The sequence below is a fragment of the Nipponia nippon genome, unplaced genomic scaffold (genome assembly GCF_047370975.1).
Source record: "Nipponia nippon isolate SJK-2023a ecotype South Korea unplaced genomic scaffold, ASM4737097v1 scaffold_6, whole genome shotgun sequence".
NCBI lineage: Eukaryota > Metazoa > Chordata > Aves > Pelecaniformes > Threskiornithidae > Nipponia > Nipponia nippon.
In genome coordinates this window covers 64,319,587-64,335,828 of record NW_028262380.1, presented here as the reverse complement: position 1 = coordinate 64,335,828, position 16,242 = coordinate 64,319,587, and the positions used below count along the sequence as shown (strand labels likewise).

General features: G+C 41.9%; 1 protein-coding gene across 9 annotated transcripts in view; it reads right to left on the bottom strand.

Annotated features, from left to right (window-relative positions):
* Positions 1–1,374: 1,374 nt before the first annotated feature.
* ARHGAP24 (Rho GTPase activating protein 24) overlaps positions 1,375–16,242 on the bottom strand; it is a 261,312-nt gene continuing 246,444 nt past the window's right edge. For 8 of the 9 annotated variants that reach the window (XM_087736084.1, XM_009473142.2, XM_087736087.1 and 5 more), the window contains 4 exons: positions 14,893–14,966; positions 13,956–14,077; positions 9,318–10,386; positions 1,375–7,170 (listed from right to left, as the gene is read on the bottom strand). In XM_087736084.1, the coding sequence (XP_087592210.1) occupies positions 6,927–7,170; positions 9,318–10,386; positions 13,956–14,077; positions 14,893–14,966 (1,509 nt within the window). In that variant the 3' untranslated portion in view covers positions 1,375–6,926. The remainder of the gene's footprint in view (positions 7,171–9,317; positions 10,387–13,955; positions 14,078–14,892; positions 14,967–16,242) is intronic. The other variant, XR_015699608.1, reaches the window with a different exon arrangement.

The following is a 16,242-nucleotide window of genomic DNA, read 5'->3' as shown; positions in this document are numbered from 1 at the left end:
GGGAATGTCTACACTGTGAATGAAAGACACTCCCACTTGAAATGTTGAGGAGCTTGATGATGCCTGGAGTTGGTTCTGCATGGACTAAGCCACCAGAATTAGCACAGCAATGCCTGTACGCTGCTGCATGCCCAAGCCAATAAAGCCTGCTTTGCCACATGGCATATTGGCTGGACTGCAGCACTACGGGAACACCGAACAGACTGAGAACCTAAGCTGGTAAGTGTGCCTGGTCCTGCAAAGTACTGCAAATTTACCCAGCCCCTGCTGGCTCCAGTGCGTCGAAAGCTGTCCATCTTTACTCAGCATGTCCTCCTGAGTTGATACTAGCAGCTCTCCACCTCCTTCCTTGTTAGGCAAGGTTTTTAACATCTTAGTGTGCTTTTGATCTCAGGTTCTGGCCTTCTGAAAAACAGGCCTGGCTGGCAGCACAGAAATAGATTAATACTTCATGAACTGTTCTCTTAATGGCCTTTGGAACTGCCTCCAGAGATGCTCCATTTCTGTCGTGGTTCATACCCTGCTTACTTTCCATTACAGCCTCCTTTGATGTAGGTCCCTTCAGTCAGACAGAAGAATATCAATTAAGTCAATTGCGATACACTCATTATTAATACTAAATTATACAAATATCTCCATTATCCACATGCACTATTAGTATTAGGGCATGTCTACACACGGGAACTATTATGGAATTAGGTAGGTGTGAATTTGTAACTTTTTCACACAACTCCCCTGAACAAGATCTCAGTATTATACAAAGTGCACATCTGCAAGAGTGAATTAGCAAAACCTCGCTAGAGTGCTCCGTCTAGGTTAAAAGTGGCTACAGGAAGATCTAGCACTACACTAGTCATCCTGCTCTGCCAAAAGCCAGGTGCTGTAGTTCCACTCAATATAAAGAATGTGCAATTAAAAATACCAGTTACTGGCATAGTTTAGCAGTGATGAAGACTTGGAGAGCACTTTCTGTTACAAAGTGTGGGGAACTGCTTTGCGAGTAGTGTTACATGCAAAAATCACTATCATTTTGACTGAACTGTAGACTGCATTTCAGCAATCTAAACCCCCTCAAAAATCAAACTAAGAAACACCCTTTTGTCCAGTTGTTAAGGTTAACCATTAAGGTCAGAAAATAAAGAGCACGCCTTTGTGACTTGAACAACAGAGAAAATATTGGTGCTCAAAACTACCTGTTTTGGTCTCAAGCCAAGTCACCTCCTAAATACTATACAGTTAAAAAATTACAGCCATGCTCATAATAGCATTTTAAACAGCTCATAATATTTTAAACATCACAATAAAGTCCTGCTGAACATGAATCTTTTTAAACCTCTTTCACATGAAGAGAGTAATACACACAGAGGCAGAAAGGTTTTTCCATTCTTGTATTTAGGAGATTCAGAAATGGAATTGTATTGCATATAAAGCTCATTATCCTGGATGCCTTAGGGAAAAAAGGGAAGAATATATTTGCATCACGCTCATTTTTCTGGCCTCAAAAATTTTTGCACTCTCCATTATTACTGGCATACTAAAGAAACTTGTTTTATTGCTGACAAGCATTTCTCAGCAAAACTAGACCACCAACGCTAATTGTAAATACACATATTATGACAGCTTCTAAAAGCCTAGTAGGGAAAGCTTCTCAGCTTCTCTCACTGCTTCCTAAACCTCTGTAGAGCTACAGCAATTTATATCAGCAGGGCATCTGCCGTGTTTAATTTTATTTCCTGAGAAGCACTGCTGTAGAGATGCTGAACGACAGTCCGGGGGCCATTAGCGGTTCCCAGAGTGAGTGCTGGTAATCCACGGAGAACCGTCTGACCTGGGTCTCCCAGCCTTGCATGCAGCTCTTACAGCAACGGCTTTGTTAGGTATTTCTCCACATGAAATCTTGCTGTTAGCACATACGACTGATTGATAAAAGCAAGGAAGGTAGTTTGTGAAACAGTTGACCTAGCTACTGGTGTCAGCCCAGAAAGTAATTTAGAGCCAGAAAAGCTCTGAAAGTATAGCACAACATTAACTGTAGTAACCTTTTTGTAGAGACACGCTTTCAGAAAGAATGCTCTTAACTGAGGGCAAATTACTACCACGTACACATGGCAATTTCAGGTACATTCACTTCCTTGTTCTCCTCATCTCTCCCACCTATTTCCTCTATTTTCGCATGTCCACATCACAAGTACGTGTTCATTTCTTTTCTCCGGTCTCCCCTTTCCCCTTCCCTTCCTTGCAGATTTGCCAGGGGCACAGAGAGTCTGCAGACACTCTTCTCTTCAATGGACAGATTCCAGAGGGAATTCAGAATAAGAAAGGAAATGAATTAGGAGTTTCACTCAGCCAGGAAGGGTCCAAGTGTACAGCAGCCAGAGGCAACTCACTGTTTTGACTGGGTTGTCAAAACACGCAAATCAGTGTACCTGTTTATTTAGTGTCTCCTTACCCCACCTCTGTTCCATCCTTTTGGGGATGCTATAGAATAAATATTTGTTCAATGTTCATTCTTTCTCAAAAATTTTTTGATCATCACTTTAACTACTGGATCAAGTACTTCTTACAGATCTTAGAGTGGTAATCTTAGCAAGCTCCTTTCCTCCTCATTCTTATGAAAACCTAACATACCGGTTTTGCTATCATTTAACATAACATTTTATTTATTAATTTTTATATTTGGGAAATGTGCCCTATGAGATGTTAAAAGAAAAACATGTAGCAAAGAAGTGTAGAAGGTTAATTATTCTGCTGCACCAAAGCACTACTCAAATGCATAGGAGGATTCTCACAAACAGAAAGGAAGACAGCAGCTTTTCTGAGCAAAACATCAGAATCTAACACTTAAAAGGTATGATGAGGGTCTGCCACTATTCCAGTCTACTGTGCAAAGGCACGCAGAGCACCATCACCCACCACAGTGCTCTGATGACTGAAGATGGGATTAACAGCGGTAAGCGTGCCCCCCTCTCTTACTCTCTGTCCCTTGACTGTAGCGTTCTGACACCCTGCTTTTAAGTGTGGGTGCTGTCCCGATTTACACTTCTGAATGTAATGTAATATAATCATACCCTGTGATTGGACCAGAAGGTTATTTATTAGCTCTGAAAGGATTTTTTCCACCATCTGTATTGATGAATTGTAAAAGTATTGTCTCTTGTGCGCTGTGCACGAGGCAAAGAGTGACAATGTGCTAGAAGGGCTGAGCTGTTAACTGCCACTCTCAGCTTGGAGCTGGCCTGTGAACTCCTACAACAGATTATTAATTTGGGGAGTTCACAGAAACACCTGTGAGAATGCAAATTTATTATTACACCTTTTTTAATTGATACCTGAAACTCTCTTAGTGTTCTCTCATAGTAGGTAACATTGTCAACTTGGCCTTAGAACATGACTCATTCCATTACACAAACTGGATAAAACCAGTTGTCTCGGTTAAACCCTCAGTTTCATTCAATACCTTAACAGTGAGATTCCTGAAAAAACTACCTTCATGAGATATCCAGTGATCAACAAATACGCTGCATGAAATCCTTATAGTTTTTTTCAGAGCCTTTGGGCTCAGTTCGCTTTGACCTTAACCTCACAAGTAAGTCTTGCTCCTTTCCACTCCACTGCATGAGAGGGAGCATGGTTTTATCCTTTGGCCACTTAGATCCATCAGCATGCCCCGTAATGTTGCTTCTGCCAACCAGGTCACTTCACAGACATGCTGGACATGCAAAGCAGCAAATCAGTTGTGGACAACGTGGAAACGGTATCATACAGTTGAGAATTTACAAATGTTAGACGAATAGCATTTTGTTATTTGCTTCTGAATGTAAGAAACATATTGAGAATTTTGTGCTTTTAATTTAAAGAAGTAGGGCAATAACAGGAGCATGAAGACAACCATTAAGGACATAAATAAACTTTACCACCACAGCCTAAATGCTGATGAAACTTGACAGGAGGAGAGGAGTGGGATACTTTGGATGGATCGTGATGGGAGTGGACATATGTTGTTGGCAATATTTTCTAAGTTCGCTGTGCCTGCTCAAGTTTCCTGGTCTGTCTAGATGATTTCTGCAGAGAGAATGAGGTGAATGAGGTCCTGGATTGCAAAGCAAGGAATGTGGGATATCAGTAGTTAGCCACGTAACTGGAATTTGAACATTCTTTGAGGAACTGACTTGAATACCTTTTCAAATGTGAAGTCAAGCTTCAAACAAACAGACAAGTCCTGCCTAACACGAGCTTCCAAAAAAGCATTCAAAGGTACTTTAACAGTGTGATCCCATGACTGTTTAAGCTGACTCCAAATGGCATAGCTACAGTGAACTTGTCTGATATTTTATTGAGTCAGCACCGAGAACTCAACAACGGAGAAAGCTAACCAAAAGAATAGCTTTGTGCAGATTCCGCTCCAGGAAACAGACCACCATGGGATGAGCTCTAAGAATTAGGGTACAGGAATAGACAGCTGGAAGGTGACAGCAGCACCAAGAACCATTTTAAACCCATCAAGGAATCAAAGCCAAAATGAGCTGGGTCAAATGGACAGAAACTTGAGCTGCTGCTCTGCTCCCAGAGTAACAAAGACTTTCCTAGAAGATACTCTGACTAAGGAATTTTGCTTCTGTGCCCAGGAGACTGAAAAATGTTTTAACGAGTTTTAACGACTATAGTTGTGTGGATGGTTTATATTCTCTTCCAAGACTAAGTCCTAATTTCAAAGCAGGTCAAGATCCCTCTGATACATAAACAAAACAGAAATTCTGATTTCTTAGACTGGCATCAGTCAGGAGCCAGGTCTAGTCCAGCCTATGCCCTACATAAAATTCACATGGAACCTCATGAATTCCAACAAGGCTAAGTGCAAGGTCCTGCACATGGGTCGGGGCAATCCCAAGCACAAATACAGGCTGGGTAGAGAATGGATTGAGAACAGCCCTGAGGTGAAGGACTTGGGGGTGTTGATTGATGAGAAGCTCAACATAACCCAGCAATGTGCACTTGCAGTCTCTCTGTCATGTCAACAGATGTCAGATACTGCTTGAACTGTGACTCAACTTTGAGGCCTACTGCATCAGATATCAAGGTCTCTCTCACTCAATTTAAAAACTGGAATTAGCATAGTAATCTGTTTCCTTCTCTCACCACTGTGGGGACATCTTGTGATTGCTGCTAACTGATATAAAACATGCTCCTTCCTGTTACCTTGATCTCTCCCTGTCTGACTTTTTCTGATTTACACGCAGACTGGATGTGCCCTAGACATGTTCACAGTAATTAGTACAATAGGTGCCCTGACTGGGGACTCTGAACCTCACCAGACACAAATAATGCATCCACAAGCACCATGTGTAATGCTCTGTAAACCTCATGTTTGCTTCCCAGTATAATTCCCACATCTACTTAATACTTGTCTAATATACATGCTATAACCAAGAATGTTTTTGAGGCTACCTTCATAATTTTTTCTCAATTGGAATTAAAACATAATTGCAATATATTCAAGAGACGCTAGAGGGAAGCCAAGGCATCTCAACAACTCTCTCGAACAATACAGCTTGCAGTCCTAAAAGCAAAGTTAAAAACAAAAAAATTTTAACGTGGTGTAGAAAATACCAGTTATACTTACTATATGTAAAGATGCCAAACAAATTATTAATTTACAGCATGGCTTTGCTGTTTCTTTTTCATTGGCACTCTGCATGCTGTTAGGCTCCAGGCTGTTGCCTCTAGGTGTTCCCTTGGTGATGCTGAAAGCCTGGGAACTTTCACAGTTCTAACACTTGACAGTAATCTCATGAAGCATTCAGACAGTATGATAACTTGTGAATATACACCGTAAATATGGGTGGTGAATATGTTCGTGTGTTTTATTCCTTATTGGCTGTTTGTTACACAGTTGCTCCGGTAATTTCTACTGTAGACATAATTTTTTTTTGTTATTTTTTTCAGCACCACCACACTGACAAGGCTTTCAGGATGTGTGGTTCATCCCCTCCGTGTGTCCCTTCACCATCATTACAAAAAGGGCTCATTTTCACCCAGGGTACAGAGGTAAGTCAGATGCAAATATGGTCAGAACAACTGGTTTATATTCCTGCTCTGAGCTGCAGTGATCAGGCACAGGGCTTCTTTAGGGTACCCCAAAAAGCTCTGGTCATGCGACTGACTTGCCCTTAAGTTCCCCTTTCCCCTCTCCCAACTTACTCTGCCACCCACATTTGCTCCCAACCAAGCAGCTGTTTACCCTTTTGCCATTGTCCCCAGTTTTGCTGACTTGATATTCTCATTTGGTTTTTACAATATGGGTGCTCTTGGTACTTTCTACGCTGGCCATTAATTCTGTTAAATTAGTACTGCTTTATTTTGCCCGTAGCATGCTGCTGTTTCTCATCCCACTGCCTTTTTAGAAGCGACGCAAATCAGGGTTAACCATTGGCGCATATACCTTAACATATCTGTTTATCTCCACTCCCCAGCAAGAGGGGTAACAAAAAAAACAAAAACAAAGAACATTTGATATACAAAATAAGCTGATGGTAACACAATGCCAAAAATAGCTTATTATGTTAAGTGCAAGGGAGAAAAGCCTTGATATAAAGCTTGATTGCAACATTTCAATTTACCTGTTTAAATACAAGACTTGCATTAAAATATTTCTTGAGATACATCTCTGGCTCTCTAAGGTGAGTTTTTTTAAATTTATATACACGTATCCAGTTGTAACACTTGACAGTAGTCTCATGAAGCATTCAAAGAGTATAACTTGATAAGTACACACTGTAGATACGAGTGGTTAATGTCTGTACGATTTCTTCCTTCAAGGGTTTATAACATTATGTTGAGTACTAGCCTCAGACAGGTGACCAGCCACCTGATACAGTATAATACCCCCAAGCCCTTCCCCAGAGTCCCACAGTCTATGCTTCCAATGCTCACTGGATCCAGATGGTGTTGCCTCTTTCTGGTCTGCGAGACTCCACTGTCAGTTCTCCAAAAGTGGAGAAAAACTGCTCCATTTCCTTCTGCAACATATCATTCCTCTTCTCTGCATCTTCCTTGGCGCGTTCTGCATTACGCATTTTGATTTCTACCATTGTGAACTTCTTCCGCTCTTGATCCAGTTCTTCATGCAGGGCCATCATTTCCGTCTCCAGGGTGAGATTTCTCTGCTCCAGGCTGCAAAAACAAAATAAAAGCAGACAGCTCCTGAGCAGCACTCCTCACTCACTCGAGCAGAAATGCACACCACCGACAAATTCATACACGTGTCTAAGCTACAAAGATTAGACTGAATTTTTGAGAGGTCTATCTACAAACCACGGCTTCCTCAATGAACCATTCTCATAGGGCAACCTCTTTGGTAGCTCATTTAGAAAATGCCTAATAACAGCCACTGGCAAGGTGCACAGTAGCAAACAGCTCCATCTAATTCTCCAGGAACAGGCTAAGTATTCCTTTTACTTCTGGAAGTGTCGACACCCAGCTCCTGCTGAAGTTGCACTAGTGTCGCTTACAAAGTCAGAATAATGCCCTGAATGCCTTTGTTTCACTGCTAATCTCTTTTCTTCAGTTGATTTATCTGCTGTATCTATTTGCAAATATGGATCGACAATTTCAAAAAAACCGCAAACAATATGGTTTTTGTCTAAAAAACTGATCCTATTTCAGATCCAGCTTTCCAATGGAAAGCATTAGAAATCCTAGTGGTACTAAACACACAGTCATCGTGCATATTAAACATTATAAGAAGTGCTCTACTACACCGCATACTATGCTGAAAATAGTGATGTGGGCGAAAGACTGCAATATTCTGTACGCTGCATTTTTGCTGGCAGCTGCTGCTGCCAGTAGCTCTCACATGTTGTGATCCAGCTATGACTTGCAGTGCCAGAGGTACCATGCAAAGGGCTGCTGTGCAACAGAGGTGAGAACAGAAAACAAGTCCTGAACAGCTTTACTGAAGAACCTTTATTACAAAGCAAGCGCATTCATCTCTGCACTGTTGTGTGCACTAGTTAATGTTATTGAACATGATCCATGGGCCAGCTGAACATGAGCCAACATTGTGCCCTGGCAGCCAAGAGGGCCAACCGTGTCCTGGGGTGCCTCAAGCACTGTATTGCTAGCCGGTCGAGGGAGGTGATTGTCCTGCTCTACTCTGCCCTGGTGCGACCTTATCTTGAGTACTGTGTGCGGTTTTGGGCCCCACAGTACAAAAAGGATACGAAGGTACTAGAGAGTGCCCAGAGGAGAGCCATGAAGATGGTGAAGGGTTTAGAGGGGAAGCCGTACGAGGAGTGGCTGAAGTCACTTGGTCTGTTCAGCCTAGAGAAGAGGAGGCTGAGGGGAGACCTTATTACAGTATACAGCTTCCTCACAAGGGAAGGAGGAGGGGCAGGTGCTGATCTCTTCTCCCTGATGACCAATGATGGGACCCGACGGAACGGCAGGAAGATATGCCAGGGAGGTTTAGGTTGGACATTAGGAAAACGTTCTTCACCCAGAGGGTGGTGGAGCACTGGAACAGGCTCCCCAGGGAGGTACTCATGGCGCCAAGCCTGACAACATTCAAGAAGCATTTGGACAATGCACTCAGCCATATGGTGTGATTTTTGGGGTTGTCCTATGCAGGGACAGGAGTTGGACTCGATGATCCTTGTGGGTCCCTTCCAACTCAGGACATTCTATGATTCTATGCCCAGATTTTGAGGTTATTCACTCTAGCAACCTTGTTGTACGTGAGAACAGTCTGCACTATCTGCAGACAAAGACAGGGCTCTCCCTTGCCTTCTTTAACAGGTCGGAGCTGTGAAGGCTCAGGCAAAACAGCAGTGCAGAGACAGGACTGTGAGCAGAGGTAACTCCCAGATGCAGCACTGTCTCAAGAGAAACGAGGACTCTGGAAAGGAGTTGCAGCAGTCTCCCAGTCCCAAAAACTACAGGTGAAATAAGCCACAGCACTGCTTTCACTGGTAGCTGACACCCAGTTTCCCTTCTCAGTCCCTGGAGAACAGGCATCAAACTAATGAAAACATTTTGAGAGCCTACTGATTTTGTTAATTAGGTTCTACAGAAACTCACGAGGTTCTGGCTTTATTTTTGATGCCAATAGGATAGTGTGTCGCAACCATGGCAAGCAATTGCTCTAAAACAAACCCCTTTAGATCATATCACAAAGTCAGAGTATGTCAACACTGAAAGATGGGAAACGGTGGCGAGCACCCAGTGACTGCAGCTAGTGCAGATTACTAGCAAGTCACAAGAGGGAAAACTTGGATTTACTCTGCAAAAGCCAGTCGGATGGTAGAGCCAAACTATCTTACCTTTTTATCCTCGTCTCATACTCTAGTTTTTGCTTGGCCATCTCTTGCTTCAAGCTGGACACCAGGCTGTGCAAAGCACTGTGATTGTTAGTACTGTTGGCCACAAATGTTTCACTGTTATCGCTGCTGCTGGTGGCTCGGCTGCTGTGGCCCCCCACGCTTCTTCTGTCACTTTTGTTCTCATAGTCACCTGGGTTAGAGAGGTCTTCATGTGGTGGTCCATCCAGCACAGAGTCTTCAAAGTTACCCGCATAAAAGTCCTGCTCAGGGCAGGTGGTGGTGGATGAACGGCAGGAGTTGGAGTTCTCAGGGAGGGATATTTCACAAGAGGATGTTGACCAGGTGGCACTGTCCACACTCTGTTTGTCATCAGAGTTCACCATAGAGAACTGCTGGTGGACATTGTCATAGGTGGAAAGCCTGTTGTGCTGGCCTGACTCACTCACCGACTCCTTCTGCTTGTTGTCCCTCAGTGTGACGTAGCCATTGGGCACCCAGCCTGGGGTCCGGCTGCTGAGGGTGTTGCTGTGTCCATCTGTGCTAGAAACACCCATCCGCACACCTCCATTCTGCACGCTGTGTGTGCCCATCTTAGTCACCGGTCCTTTCAGGGACGACGTTCTCCTGGTTTGCAGGGTACAGTTTGGTAAGGTCTGGCTCTTCTCAGGGCCCTCCACAGAACTGCTGAAGGACCCATTGGTGACTATGCCACTGCCTTTATTAAAAGCAGGATTTTTTTTCACCATGAGTGGTGGGCTTCTGGTGACATCTAGTTTCTGGATGCTGTTCCTGGGGCTATTTGTCTTGCTGCCTGGCAGAGCAGTCGGAGACTCATTGTCCATGCTTCCCCTTTGGGGAGACTCAGGTTTGTCCCAAGAACAGCGCCTCACTGCTGTTTCCTTGGTGTTGTTGTTCTCTTTGTTCTGTAGCTGCCCCGCAATCGCTTTCTTCGGCATTTCATTGTTATTGTTGTATACCTCGGGTCCCATCTGAGGATCTGCATCCTTGGGAAACAGCTCTTCATGTTTGCTAATCATCACTGACATTAGCTGCTGAACTACTACTGTACCTGAAAGGAGACACCAAACACATGGTCATTAATGGCCTGTTTTGTTTAGGGCATAAATATACTTTATCCATCAGATTCCACAAATACTTAGTAAACATTTGGCTTATACAATGCATCCATCTGTGTAACACCCTGAATGTTTAACACACCTGAAGTGCCTCTGGCTACCGGGCCAGATCAGCACCACCTCTTCCTTCCATCAAACCAAGCCAGCAGGCCTCACAGACCCCCTAAGAACAGGAACTTCTGCGAAGAAGCTATTACTGTGACAGCAGCTGCATCCCAGGAAGACCACAGAAGGAGATGACGAGTAGCAAAGGAAAACATCATTGTAAGTGATGCATTTCAACTCAACGTGGCGATCATTTTTAAAATGAAAGTCTTATTCTGGCACAGCACTTGTATTTAGTAGATTAACAGAAAACGGGCAGGCAAGGGATTTAGATTTTAGACAGATGTTTTAGTCTTTTGGAGCAAAACAGGGCAGTAATATGACAGAATTAATTTAATGCAAATGCCTTTAACCACTCCGTGGTGAGACTATATGCAACCAGGAACCTATGCCACGTTATAGCACAGTTCAGAATTAATGCAGGACCACAGCTTGCTACTTGGTGTAATAAATGGCTACCCTTCCTCTTAGAGAACAACCCCTTGGTGTGCACACCACTTGACTGCACTGTAATTTACACACTAGCATTTATAACTGGACTTGGGGTAATAAAGATATGCAACTCTATTTCGTTAAGCAGACCCTCATTAAGGATTATTAAGAGTATTTCAGGAACAAGGTCAAGGGAGTTATAATAACCACCCCATTTTTAAGCTCCTAGAGAGCTTTCAGAGGCATGCTGTGCTCTTCTAATCAGCGGTTTCCCACTGTGCAATATCGTTTCATATCAACTCCTCCTTAATATTCTGGATCTTTATACCCCACCCTTTTAAAATACAACTACTAAGAGCCAATTCAATGTGGGTACTTGACAACATTTTTTTTAGTGTTCTTGTTTGCTTGTTTGCTAAGGCAAAATCATACATTAGAACTATGCAGCAGGAAAATTCACTTAGTTACTCCCATGGCATATTTAGCTGTATTCCTCCTGAGAACATTCGCTGTTATGCGCAGAATTTTACTACAAACATTGCACTGTACTCAAGCAACTTCTGCCACTGCGTTTGACAGGAAAAAATTGCCCCATGATTGGAATTCTGGAAAATCTCCTCTCTTGAACCAAAGAACTCCTCATCCCCATTTTACAGGTATGATTACCCATAGCTGCATGTTTGACTTTGAATGATTGTGCAAGAAAAGCACTCTCTATTTTCCAAAAAGCAAAGAGCAATGAAGAAGGGTGACCATGAGCAGTCTTTGTTAAAAGTTCCTATACATTAGCTATGCATAGCCCAATTGCAAATCAGCATTGTCTCAAGTCAAATCTTAAAGTTATGCTTAAAGAGAAGTCATAAATCTGTTTAATCGAACCTGTTTCTCATTAGTTAAAAAATGTATGTATTTCCCTTCAATGAGTGTAGTATCCATGCCATTTCCTACAGCAGCCACCATCATTTTAGTGCTAGGGCTGTTGATAAGCAGGCTGGAGAGTTGCTTTCAAGAAGTGGAAAAACATATTATTTTCCCTTTCCACCTGGTTTAAAAAAAAAACCAAAAACAAACCAATGAAAACTTTCTTGGTCAAACTTTCAAAAAAAACCCCAACCCACAAACTTTAGGCAGCAGCCAGGTCTAGAAAAATATAAACCTAGAAGATAGTATTTTATTTAGGAATAGCTAACTCTTCTCTCCCCATCCCAAATCTCCATTCATCTCCCCTGCTCCAGGTGAGCTGAAGATATATTGTATCCAATCAGTAAATGTCATCAGCGTTCTCATTGACTTCAGTGGTATAAATCACCTCTGTGACATCTCTCTCCAATTGCAATCTATTGAACAATTCAAAGTACTTTTTGTACTATTTAATGCAAAAGCATGGGAAAAAAGGGACAGTCTTCTGCCTGACCAAGAGAAACATTCACAGCAGTTATCTACCAGCCTGCTAAGCTCTACAGAAGTTTCAGGCTAAGAGAAGCTACTATTCCAGTCAGTCTGGCAGTTCTGTAGGTACAGACAGACAGGTTGAAAGCGAAGTGATAAGCAGCATGCGCGCATGCACACACACACACAAAAAAACCCTAACTCCTGCAAGAAACATGACAAGACAGTTGAGGAGGAAGGAAACAAAGCAGGGAAGACTCTTGTGTTTCTCTCTCAAAATACCATGGGAAGATGATGTAAGATGTGTAAACTAGGATTTCAACGACACGGCGAAGCTTATCTCTGCACCCCCATATCAGATAGTCACAACGCATTTGAGACATGTACAGAAACCAGGGGGAAGCCACAAATGCAGATTTAAGGGTATTTGAAGCCGTACAGGTTTGATGATACTCACGCACAGTCATAATAAACATGCACGTAAATTGGACACCTGCTCTTGTAAACCCTTTTGAGTCAAATGCATGATCAAACCATTCTCTGTGACAATGAGAATCCAGACATTAAAGTGAAGATGACGATTAAAAACCCTTTCCATGTTACAAGGTTTTCTGGCTTGTCTGAGCTACTATTCAGACAGCTAACCCTGGGTATTCACTGCTTTCATACATGACTTGGAAACGCCACGTTTCTGTTCACAACAACATAGTCACTGTGTTAAGAATTAAAAGGAAGAAGGAGGAAACATAAGACTTCAGAAAAGCAAGTAAATGAACAAAGTATATGGGGAATTGTTGTATCTGGGGAAGAGAAAAAGCATCAAACTCACAGAAAAATAATAAATCCACATGCTCTCAAATAAACTATGAACACTGCATTTTCGACTTTTGGTAAAATTTTCAGTGTAGGATCTGTGTACAGCCCTAATTTCTGAGAAAGTCAAGTAAATCCTACATATTAAGGAAAAAGTGATTGGAGGGAGAAAAGGCATCACGTACTTTATGGAGAATTAAAGTCACAAAGATTAAGCCTAGGAGGAAATTATAAGAGGACATTGTCATGGCCATATTTTTGTCTTAATCACAGCAAAAAGCTACAGCTGGACATTGCTGTATATAACAGAGTGCAGCTGACAATTTGATCACTGTTGTGCAAGAAGGCATGTAATATACCACTGCCTTGTGGGGGATTCTACATGGGTCACTGCAGTATGAATCTGTACTAACTTTTTCTCATCCTTAAGAACAGCAGGTAAAATATTAACTGCACTCCAACCACACATGCTGAATAAGAACATGCCATATTTGCAGCAAGTTTCGAGAGAAAAAGTACATTTTTAGTGAAGTTGCCAGGGCAGCACAATCTCATGCAAAGTCTGTTTGCAATGCTGCACATCTCAGTCACTTTTATAGTAACCTGCAAGATTTAACCCAGAAGTTCATTCAGGTTGAAGAATTCTGTGTCTATAAAATAGATACATGGAACTTACTGCACATACTACATGGACTGGTATGTACTGTTAATAAACCTAAAGACATTCCTTCTTTCTGTTACAAGTTATGTACAGTAAGCTCACCCTCCATGATAGTCAGAGGATCTTCTACTTTGGGGCGAAGGATGTTGGGGCCAAAAACAGTAGCCAGATTTTGCACACTCATTTTGTTTACACCCGAATAAGACTGGACTTCATCAAGGAATCTGTGGGGAAGAAAGAGGCCTTTAAGGAACATGTAAAAAGGAAATTTAGAAAAAAAAAAAAGTCAAAGCGTGTGACCGTTTCTTAACATAGTTCAAGAATTCCATTCCAAATCCTCATGGAGCACCTTGAAAGCTCAAGGATATTCTCCTCAGCTTCTTCATATTTTCTTCAAAATGATACATTGATAACGAAATTTAAATCTCAATCTGGACTGACTACAACTCCATTGAAGATGGTAACTTTCTCCAGCATAATTAATCAACTACTTGGCTCATAAAATATCCTCAAAATGCAAACTGTCAATTAAAAAAAAAGTTTATATTCTTTTAATTTTTTTTTTTTTTATACTGGGAACAAATTAAAAAAAAAAAAATAAGTTGACAAATTGCAACTGTGTAAGACATGTTTTTTAAGATCTTAGCTGTATCCACGAAACTATTCTATATGCTACAAGACATACACAGTTTTCAAGGATACCATGCTTCAGGAGTGCACAGCCAAGGCCAATAACTGCAGTTAGAAATGGGAAAACCAGGGTCCTACAAAGAGGACAGCATATATTCACTTCTATTTTCTTGCGTTTCTTGCTGAGTGCAGCCTCCTTATGAAAGGAAAGTCATAACTGTGCACCTTGACAGAGCAAATTAGTAATTAGTCATGCAGTAAACCTATATTTTTGGTGCATGCACTGAAGTTCACCAATCCTCTGACTGTGAATAATGCTTTTCCTTCAGGGCACATACACAGACAGGTTTCTCTGTCAGTTCACAGTTATAAATATCATTGTGATATTCTTGCAAGCGAATTTACTTACCTACAGATATATTTCAGCAGATTATAATTGACAGCTGGCAGGCTCTTCACTTGCTTCACCAGTTCTTTCAGGCCCTTTAAGTAGTTTAAGAAAAAAAAAAAAAAAAGAGTGGGGAGGCACAGTTTCTTAGTATTTTACCAGAGATTCAAGAAAATGTCAGCAATTCGAATTACAAGACAATAAACACATCACTGAAATTGCAGCTTTAAAAGCTGTATACAGGTTGCCATCAGGAACAGCTTGTAGAACCCATTTTGGATGGGGAAAGCTATACTTGGCTAACAAGGATTAGCTCTGGATAAAAATAAAGAAGTAAATAAATAACTCGGTTTCATCCTGTCTTTCCCTTCTCTTTCACTCTTTTTTTTGACCAGCAGCTCTCTTCCTCAGGCTGAGGCTTCCAGGAATAGTTCTGGTTTGAACTAGTTCGCATTTTCATATGAGAAACTATTTGGGTATTTTACCCAGTTCTGGTCCATACTAGATTCTTCCCAATAAAGAGTTATTTCAGTTTGTGCCCACCCCGGGAATGGGACAAGCAGATATCACACACTAATTTCTGTGCCCTGTGGAAACAGACCCTGGCCACACTCTTTCCCAACGAGTGCCTTTAGACTCTCTTTCAGTATGGGGGTTTGGTACTTTGCGAGCATCAGTGGGGTTTGATTACAATACGTTATGAAAACAAATGGAAATCAAGATGGGTGGACCATGATAGCGCACAAGTTTGCTGGTTGTGGGCTAAGAAAGGTAACAAGATGCACAGCTCTCTCCCTTAACAGCGACTGCACTTTTAACTTCTGCATGGAGAAAGACCAACTGAAAATCTAGTCAGCCAGCCTTCTAGCTGGACTGCTAAACCACCATAAAGAGGACCAAAGTGGCTCATCACCTATAGTATTGATTTTTCACAAACTGCCAGCACCAACAGACCACTGTAATTTGAATCTTGCTTTCAAAATGAATTTAATAAAGTGCTTCAGGGCATAGTTGCAGAGGAACTACATAAATACACTCTGGAATAAGCCAATATAAAATGACTAAAAATTTAATCTGAAAATTAACATCGCTGCAAGTATAAACTGTGTGATGACTAACTGCGGAGCTGTCAGGTGGCTTTACACTGGAGCTATCAATGGTTAGAGACATACGCAACCCGCACAAGCAAATTGCTGCAACTTTAGTTCTGAGGATCCTCTGCCATAACTTGTGCAAAGAGCAGCTCAAATTAAACCAGCTGAACAGCTCACTCCCACCTTTTGCAAGCAGCTGACAAAAATTTGCACCTTGTAGCAAGCTGTAAAGAACAGTGAAGAAACCAGTCTGATTTCAGTGGGTGTAAGAGATTAT